The following is a 10,631-nucleotide window of genomic DNA, read 5'->3' on the forward strand; positions in this document are numbered from 1 at the left end:
CAAAGAAAGATTTTTGGCCAAATTCCAAACACAATACATGATTTTAAAGTGCATCTAGATCTATTCGGAAAATAATCATCCCAAAGGAATATTATTTTCTGGTCCAGATTTTAGATTCTATATATTTTCTTCTAGTGCATTTATATCTATGATATTGGAATTCGAAAAAAAAAAACTAGACAGAATTAAATTTTAGTTTCATGTTTGGACAAATCAACTTTTCAATTTTTCGAAATTCAAATATGTTTGATATGAGTTCCTTGATTGATAAGATTGATAAATTGAATATCAATATTTTAAATGACATTGACATTATGCATTCACGAAATTTTGAAATTAAATGCGAATTAATTTCGTATGTTGACTTTAGTGAAAGTGAGTAAATTGGAAAGTCAACATTGAAAAGAATATATTGATGTTTATGTCCACATATGTGTTGGTATAAATTTTATCAGGTAATAATCTCATTCGGATTTATAGATAACATTGTTTAGATATTTTGAACATCATTGAAAGTTAGGCAGATATTTAAGAAACCTGGCACTGAATTATTAAACGGGTTATGTGGTGTATAAAGTGAACTAAGGATTTTATGCTCACACATCGGAAATCTGACATTTGGAAATAGTTGGATATTTGGACTTCGAATAAAGTTGCGGAATTTTATCACCGGTAATGATCATTGGTCTAAGAAACCATTGAAGATCAATTGTGATAATAAAGCCGCTATATTATATTTAAAGAACAACTGAAAATTGTCAAAGTCAAAATATATTGAAATGAAGTTTCTAGTTGGAAGGAAATAATTTAGAGTGTTTGTGTGTCAATTGAGATTGTTATTGCAAACTCTATAATTGCGGTGTGTTTGTCATGGGTTGGTCACCCAAGATTTTTGGGCATGTGACACATATTGGTGTTGTCTATATAGTTAATATGCATGTACAGTAGGGAGTTTGTATTTGATTTAAACATTGAATCATTTGACATGATTTAAGTTTCTGTACAGACTAAAGTTTATTTGAACTACTCTGAAATAAAGTGTTATCTTTCAATGCGGTTTAGCATTTGGTTGAAGTCTGTTGTTGGACTCTTTGAGTCATTAGGAGGACCAGTTGGAAATACATGTTTTATTCTTGGATCACATTTATGTATTTTCATGCTACACATCCATACTTGATCTATGTTATTGCTTATGCTAATATTGTGATCATTGATGGGTCTAGTGATTTTAAATGTAGCGATGACTGCTTTGGTTCAATATTGGTATAATTGATAGACCAGATTGTTAAGGAATATTTTGGTTTAGATAGCAAGAGCTCAATCCAGTTTTTGCATATACAATATCCCGATAACTTTTGTGGCCCAAGTGGGAGATTGTTGGAATTATTTTGTGGGCTCACATAATTTAATTAACTGTACATGGACAAGCTATGTAATAAAGGACCCAATAAAGTGATCTAATTAATTATGGGTTTCCAAAGTATTAAATAAATTAGTATGATCCACCTTATGTGTAGAAACTCATCCCAATTAGGTCTTCTATGATGAGTTGAATACTGCTAAGGTTATCTAAGGTTATGGTTCCTAAAGCACAGAGAATAACACAGAATATACACGGCACACATATTCTAGATCTCTCTCCTTCTCCCCCTCTAAGTCAAGAATAAGGTGGTCGATTCTCTGTTGTCTTGAAAGATCCATAACTCTGGCGCTTGATCAATCAATGGATTCTGGTACGTGTTTACTGTTATTTATATTTTTTGATAATTCGACATGAATTCCTGGCGTGTTATGGTATATGGATTTAATCACATGATTTATAGATTTATTTTATTAAATTTCCAACAGAAACTGCCTAATCAGTTATCGATACAAGGAATATCAGGCTTTAATTCACACTTCATTAACATGCTCAATAATTTTTAGTTGAAACATGTTTTTTTTTTAATTCAATTTTGGGTTTTAATCTACTAAATCTCCGTAGTTTGGTTTTAGTACACTAACTATTAATTTTAGAATATTTTGGTTCAATTTCTGACGTGACATAAGAAAATACTGATGACGTTGCATCGGAAATTGTTGACTTGTCAGATGTCACGTCAACGTAATAGAGCAAAGTACCCGAAAATTAATAGGTTAGTGTGTCAAAACCAAATTTTGAAAACTTAATGAACCGAAACCCAAAATTAGGCAAGTTAATGGACAAAAGAAAATCATTTTCCTTAATTTTTAAAAAATTAGCGTAATTAAGATTATGTAAAATTGCAGTTATTGTCATACCTCGAGTCCAACACCCCGCGAAACACGGGTGTTCTCTTACATATATAACTGGTGTTGCAAACTTCATATATTGACTACGGCAAAAAACGATTTGAAAAGTGAGTTAAACAGACGTGATTGTGGGATGATTAATGTGGGATTTTAATATGTCGATGCAAAAGATTAATCCAAGATGCTGACGATTATGTCCTTCAATTAATCTGACTTAGTCCTTTGCAGAATGGATTGGGTAAAATTTAGGGATGGCAATGAGATGGGATGGGACGGGGGCGGGTTTGCCATCCCCATCCCCATCCCCGTCCCCGTCCCCGTCCCCGTCCCCATATATATATATAAGTATTATATTTTTTTATATAATATATATATATATATATTATAATACTTTTTATATAATATATATATATTACTGTATTTATATATATATATATATTACTTACTTATATTTTTTTATATAATATATATATATATATATTACTGTATATACTTTTTTATAATATATATTACTGTATTTATAATATATATATAATTGTATATGTATATATATATGTTATCGGGGTGGGTTTGGGAGGGTTTGGTATGAGGATAGGATTTCCAAACCCGTCCCAATATAACCCGAAACCAAACCCATTAACATATCCCCGAACCCGTCTCATTTCGGGTTTTCCCCGCAGTGCCCCGAAACCGCGGGAAAAATTGCCATCCCTAGTAAAATTATTAAAAATCCAACTAAACACTGGATAAATCGATTCAACTAACCACAATCCAAACCATTAATCTTTTTTTACGAAACGGGTCCTAAGTATAAATATAATAATCATGGCTCCAAAAAATCTCGATATCTGGTGATCTGATTTGATCAGTCATCGTCTTCAAACACTAGATAGATAGGACCCATCCACCTTATGTGATTTCAAATTGGGTTCCAATTAGCCCACTTTATCAATTATTTAATTCACCAGAAAATACTTTAGATAAAAAAAATAAATAAATAAATATATTTGACATACATACTTGTTATGAGTCAATATCATGCCTAGTGTAGCGCTCCTCTGTGTTTTAATACAACTTGTTCAATTGATCGTATGTGAACCTCATTTTTATTCGATTTCAAATGATCAATTGAACATATTATATTAAAATACAAAGGATATTACTTCAAACGTAGCATAGATTTATCTCTGGTTGTCTAGATCTCGTTTAAGCAATCCATTTTCGATTTCATCAAGGCAAAAACTTGTGTGAGACGGTCTCACGGGTCGTATTTTGTGAGACAGTTCTCTTATTTGGGTCATCCATGAAAAATTATTACTTTTTATGCTAAGAGTATTACTTTTTATTATGAATATCGGTAAGATTGATCCGTCAAACAAATAAAGATTCGTGACACCGTCTCACACACGACCTACTCTTACATCAATATGGAATCCACTCGTGTTACATTTGCGTGCTTCAAAATGATGCCGGTATTTCTGTATCTGAAATCCTATATAATTTATAATAAACTAAAAGAAGAAAATTTTGAAATCTTTCTTATTTTAATTTAGACAGATATTTATTTGAAATTCATGATTTCAAATTAATCGACGCTATTTATATTTATTTGAAGCATTATGTTAAAGTTCGATAATTGCGTTCGACACATAACGCTTGAGTTTTTATACAATTTAAAATATTAGAATAAACCGTTACTACTGACTATAACATTTGATAGAGCTATAAGTGTTAGATCCTACACATCAGCTTACCGTATAGGAAACTCCAACCAATAAAACAAACCTTCTTTCTATATAATACCACACATATTCTTATCCTATAAACACAACATCTTTCAGTCTTAAACTTATGTTACCCAACTAAAGTTTGTTTGAAATAAATCATTAAGAACAACAAATTAACACAGATATATTTCCATGGCCAGCACAGTGACAGCGGAAAAGGTGGCGCTAGAGCCCGAGAAGGCTGTATCACCGTCGGAAGCGAAAACCTCGGCAGATGCTGTGGCTACCAAGTACTTTTCTTTGGTCGAGGTTGTGTTGAGGTTCTTGTTGTTTGCTTCGGCACTTGTGGCTGTTGTGGTGCTTGTTACTAGCAAGCAAACGAAGGGATTCATGTTTCCTTCATTTCCAATGTTGGTCAAAAGGACTGCCAAATTTAATCATTCCCCAGCTCTTATGTAAGTTCTATTTCATCTAAACATGCATGGAGTTTAATCATATTTTTAACTTTGTGTAGTATGTAAATTTCTGTATATTTTGACAGTTTATACGTTGTTTTTTTTTTAAAAAAAAATTATATTCAATTCAAATATATCAGAACACATTCAAATTTTTTTGTTTCCGATTTATAGTTTATTCTAAAAATAATAATAGAGTTCGTATTTTGAGATTATAACTGAAGTACAGCATGAAATCCCTTCATATACCCTGCATTGTATCTGCTTAACTATGGAAAATTTCATTTGTTACTTGTGAGAGTCAAAAAGAACATAAAATCCCCATAGTAAAATAAAGGGACATTTATAACCTCGTGTTTTTAAAATTTGAGTATAAAACTCTCTAATTTGCAATTTTTTTTGAGTAAGTCTCTTGTGAGATGGTCTCACGAATCTTTATCTGTGAGATGGGTCAACCCTTGCATATCAAGCACATAAGGTTTTATGCTTTTTCACTTTCATAGGATGATAAATGATATTTTCATCCTAAACTATAGACATAAATTAAATCTAAAAAAAATTATTATTTTTTTAAAAAAGGAAAGATTCAATAATTTGATTAGTTAATGTGCAGAAAAGTTGGTGATGCGAAATTTCCACCAAAGATTTATTAAATCTTTGACAATCTTCATTTGTTGGCTGCCACTAATTGTTCAATGTCCAATTATATATAATTTACCAGCTCATAATGATTTAATTAAGCTCCAAACTTATGTAGCTTAATTACTATGTTGACTTCGAATCTTAAATGTTTATTTATCTAAATTTTAAATTAGTTATATTATATTTACATCTTACTAATTATATATAATTAATTACTTGTTTTGAGCTTGAATTCAGTTAACTCATTAAGTATATGAATGGAGCTCAAACGTATCAATTTATTACTAGGAATAATAATAATAATAATTGATGATATTCGGGTGAATCGGGTGAGTTGGATCGGGGCAATCCACCGGATTTGATAAAAGTTATTGTTTGGGGTAAATGATCAAGGAATATATTTGTGAAGCCACCGTGATCTGCAGACAAGGAAATGAACTCGTCGGCCTGGCCACTCCGATGTTTAAGTCATCAAGGTGGAGGTGAAGATCATGTCAATATATGTGAAGATATATGTGAATGCCAAGAGCTTAGAAATAAGAATGTCTAAATCCTTTAAATGAAATACACACCTGCTATTTATAGGAAAAATTGTGATAAATACATTGTTTTCAGTACCTACTTGTCACTTGTAATCTTAGATGTTAACTTCCTGTCACGCCGTCCTACTTTTTCATCATGTCACATCAATAGGATTTTGTCAGGAACGCTTATCGAGGTAAGATTTTACCTACTGTCGCACTCGAGTGTGACACTATTATCGAGGTTCCCGTGTAAAAATCATCCGAGAGCTTTATAAGAGAGCCCGGGGAGAAAATGTCTCAGGTGTCCATATGCCCGGCTTCAGAAGAATCCATGCTGCAGATTGACCTTGATTTTGGAATATCCATTTAATATACCGGGTCATCCATGATCCGGGCTCTTATAAAGGTATAAATAATAATAATAATAATAATGCTTAAATCAAGTGTTGTCCTCAATAATCAATGTAAACTTTATCGCACAAAAAAATGTTGTCATCACATGAAATGAAAAGACCACCACATTACAGGACACATCTGCGCCTAAAAAATATCGCAAATAGATTTTGGACTTGCTCCAACTTTCTACGCTAAAATTAGTCTTCGACACGGGGGGACCCTTCAATTGATTGATCGATATTCCTGCAATAGTGAATTAATTTTTTTCACCTTTTCATTTTTAGTTATGCTTATTATCGCTCATTATTTCTGTCTACTGATTTGTATTTTTCTTATTTTTAGTCGTTTTCATCTGAGTGTCCCATCAGTATCTTTCGGTGTCCGGTGTTACGTTTGAGTTCCGATTGAAATGGATTGAAAATAAGAACAAAGTGAATTTCGTGGACTAAAATAGCTAATTGATCTATGAAAAGTTACGTTATCAAAAATATTATTTTTGCATGATATATATAAACTTATAACATAATTCTTAAATAAATATTTAAAAATATGGAGTAATTTTAAATTACTGCATCACTACTAAATTAGAGAAACTATTCTCCGTGCAGATACTTGGTAGCAGCACTCTCAGTTACGGGCTTTTACGCCATTTTCTCCACTCTATTATCCTTCTACTCTCTCCTCAAGCCTGGCCGCTTCACAAAGGCGCTGTCTCATTTGATCATACTCGATGTGGTAAGTTTTGTTACATATAGCTTCACTGAAGTTCGAAAAGTTTATAGACGTTACAATCGATATACTCGATAATTTGAGTTGTATATTCTGTTAAGACGAGTATGAATACGATATAGTTGATAACAAAGTTTATTGTGTCGAGTTTGGATTATATGGACATGGTAATTTGAGTCCTATATTCTCTTAGGACGAGTATGGATACGAGATAGTTGATAACGTGTATTGTGTCGAGTTTGGCTTATACGGGCCTTCTTTCGGCATACTCGTGCATTAGTTATCAAAAAGAATCTATATAAAAAAAATTGAGGAAATATTAAATGCAGCAAAAGCAGCAATGTTTGTGCATGTGTTGCAGCTGCTGCTAGGAATTGTGGCTTCAGCAACTGGAGCTGCCGGTGGAGTGGCTTACATAGGTTTGAAGGGCAATTCCCATGTTGGTTGGATGAAAGTGTGCAACATGTACGGTAAGTTCTGCAGGCACGTTGGAGCTTCTGTCGCCATTTCCTTGTTCGGGTCCATCGTGCTCGTGTTGCTTGTTTTGCTCTCTGTTTACTCCTTGTCCAAGAAAATTCTGAAATAGAGTCGTCGAACGATGGAACATGTTCTGTGTGTGTATGCGCGCGCGTGCATATTTATGTGTTTCTTGTGCAGTTGAAAAACTAAGGAAACTAGAATCTGTATGTTTGTTGTTCTATATTTGTTGATGTATCATTTACTTTGATTGAACTACTGGATTGTGCATTTTTAATACGCGTAAACTTTCGTTAGGCAGACTGAACAATAGATTCCAACTAGTAAACATTGTAAGCCTAATAAATATAAATATTTATTGCAGCTGTGAGAAAAGTGTATCTAAAGGTGAACATTTATCAATACATACGAAGTCCATTGATTTTCATCAGATCTCGTATTTATTATTAAACTAGAAAAAAGGATGTGACAGTTGAAAAAAGTTGGTTTGGTAAAAATTATTTATCCAAGTGAATTAATGTCACATATATATTTTAATTATTTAGTTTTCACGTTAACATGACGAGTATGTTTGTATATATGCATTAACACATTAAATTTTAGGCAAAAACTTGTGTGAGATGATTTCACGGATCGTATTTTGTGATACAGATCTCTTATTTGGGTCACCCATAAAAAATATTACTTTTTATGCTAAGAGTATTACTTTTTATTGTGAATATCGGTAGGATTGACCCGTTTCACAAATAAAGATTCGTGATATCGTCTCACGAGAGACCTACTCTAAATTTTATTATATGGGACATATAAGATATGTTTTTAAACATGAACTTATTATTAATTACATTTTATTTTTCTTAATAACCTGATATTTTTATTTTTTATTATTATTTATCTATTATTTTGTCATGGTATGAAACCATCTTTCCATCTTTGTTTTTCAGGGCGCTTGTATTTTTTGTATCAATAATTTGTATCTTCTTTTTTCCAAAGATATATCTTCATATTAGATCTTCTTCGGTTGCTCTATTATCATTTTGGGGTTGGATCATGTCCTTTTTTTTTAATATTTTGGCCTTTTGAAAATATGCAATGATTTTCAATTGCTTTATTAATAATAAGTAAGACTTATTTATGAATTTTGATATTTTTGTAAAGTTTGAAAAAAAAAATTTATATGTTTCCTATTTATAGAGTAATTTCGTTCATTTATCTAACCTCGTATAACTGCTCCAAGTTTAACCCCATGATTTTTGTATATTTTTCACTTCATTCAAATATTTTGAAGTAACAATGTGCATTCGTGTGATTGACTAAAATTATTGTATATTTTTATAGACTAAATAAGCTAATTTTAATTTATCTATTTGCAATAAAAAAAATTAGAATTATAAGTTTTATTTTTTGTCGTAAATGAAATTTTAATGAAGCAAACAAAGTAGATAAACTGTTGGAATAATTCATCTCGTAATCTTGATTTTGATGTTAGCAAAATTGTATTTTTAATATATTTACTCACGTGTGAAGTTGCAAATACAATATGAAAACTGAAAATGAATTTAATCAAACTAAATTTTTGACGAGCTTCGGTGTTTTAATGATATCTATAACTGGATGATTCAAATGAAAATCCGCCAACTTGATTGATCAGAAAACTCAATTCGGAACAAGTTGCTTCACGTCAGTTTGGCAAAATCGAATGGTGTCTAGGTCGAACCGGTTGCTGAATGACCAAACTGATTGCACGAAAACAACAATCAGTTGAGTATAAACAATTTCAGTATTGTAGCCATATCTCTCAGCTCGATTATTGGAATGAAGCGAATCAGTATGTGTTGGAAAAGTATGACGATGATCTACATGTTATGAGAATCATGTTATGCATGATAAGATATGTGATTTTCAAAATTTCATGTGTTATTTGTTAATATGTGCTCGAACGGCCCCCACTTATTGAGTGACGATCATATCACTCACCCTTACTCTATCCTCCTCGAGTAAGTCAGAAGAGGAAATCGAGGAAGTTGACCAAGACCATTTTTGGGGCTGATATTAAGATGAATCAAGAAGTTATTTTAGTTTTCGCTTAGTAAGTTGTAAACGCTTCTACATATTTTTATCGTTTTAAGATTTTACGTTGTAAACACAATTTTATGAATGATTATGAGTAATAAACTGATTTTTTACCTATATTGTACTACGAGACTTGTTGTTTTCAATTGTGTGGTTATAAAACAACGCTGATGTCGACTAATCTTGGTATCGAAACGTGACATTTAACATGTTATAAGTTATGTAGATAAAGGATAATGTTCTTCAATTGTTTTTTTTTACCATTTTAAAAATATTCATGTGATATTTTATATTTTAAATATTTATATGGATATAGATTAATACTAAAAAGTTGATTTGATTTTATATATAGATATTGATATAGATACAAATATAGATATATATATATATATATATATATTAATAATAATAAAAATTTGATTTTATTTTACATGCATGTTCTTATCATTTTAAAAATTTTAAAAATATATAATTTTAGTATTTTCTAAGTTATGTGAATGAAAGACAATGTGATATTTTCACAATTGACATACTTTATCCTTTCGTCACCAAACAATGTCTAAAGAGACAAATGCTTGACAAGTAAGATATTTCAGATGAAATTCAACAATTTATTAAAGATAATAATGGTGCAATGAATTCCTCCAAAAAAGACCTATTCAACATCCAATAATTAAGCATAAAGACACAAGACATATGTTGTCAAGAAGTTACTTGACAAGAGCATGTCAAGTATTGTTTTTATTGAACATGTTGCAACAGAAAAACAACCAGCTGATATTTCTATTACAACACACACTTGATGATATTTGAATTTCTAAGACAGGCTTCCAGTTTTTGTAACCTCTCATATTTTTCGATCTTGTCTTTATATTATGTGCAATGTTTAAAAATTCAATTTAATGGAGTTAAAATTTACCTTTAGAACATTTCTTTCTAACATACTTCTCTTAAGGCTCCATATCGATTGCGATGACTCTGCTTAGCTCCTCCAAAAGACTAACACAATATAAAATTTTACATGCATCATCAATGTGTGAAGGCTTTATCCTGCAAGATAAACTGATAATCATGACCATGCCGAAAATTAAACTATTTCGCTTATCCTGCAACTAAATATTGGTTCAGCTTCAGCGTATCAATCCCGATATATGGATAGCTAAGACTCGTCTTCCATGGTTATTTCAATCAGTGAACTAAAGGTTTACAGGTTGCTGATGAAAAACATCTGAGTAATAGCCACGGAGTTATGTCAATCTCCGTGTAACCTGCTAAAGCTCCACAAAAATTACCATCGCAAGTTGAACTTCAACGGTGCTAATTCTCAAAACATCATG

At 31.4% G+C, this 10,631-nt stretch overlaps 1 protein-coding gene across 1 annotated transcript; it reads left to right on the plus strand.

The window, feature by feature from the left end:
- Positions 1 to 4,080: 4,080 nt before the first annotated feature.
- LOC142543367 (CASP-like protein 1) lies at positions 4,081 to 7,500 on the plus strand. Its single transcript, XM_075650584.1, has 3 exons — positions 4,081 to 4,453; positions 6,624 to 6,750; positions 7,106 to 7,500. Exons 1-3 carry the CDS (start codon positions 4,191 to 4,193, stop codon positions 7,328 to 7,330), a joined length of 615 nt encoding a protein of 204 aa, XP_075506699.1. The 5' UTR covers positions 4,081 to 4,190; the 3' UTR covers positions 7,331 to 7,500.
- The last annotated feature ends 3,131 nt before the right edge of the window (positions 7,501 to 10,631 follow it).

This window comes from Primulina tabacum, chromosome 4 (genome assembly GCF_025594145.1).
Source record: "Primulina tabacum isolate GXHZ01 chromosome 4, ASM2559414v2, whole genome shotgun sequence".
NCBI lineage: Eukaryota > Viridiplantae > Streptophyta > Magnoliopsida > Lamiales > Gesneriaceae > Primulina > Primulina tabacum.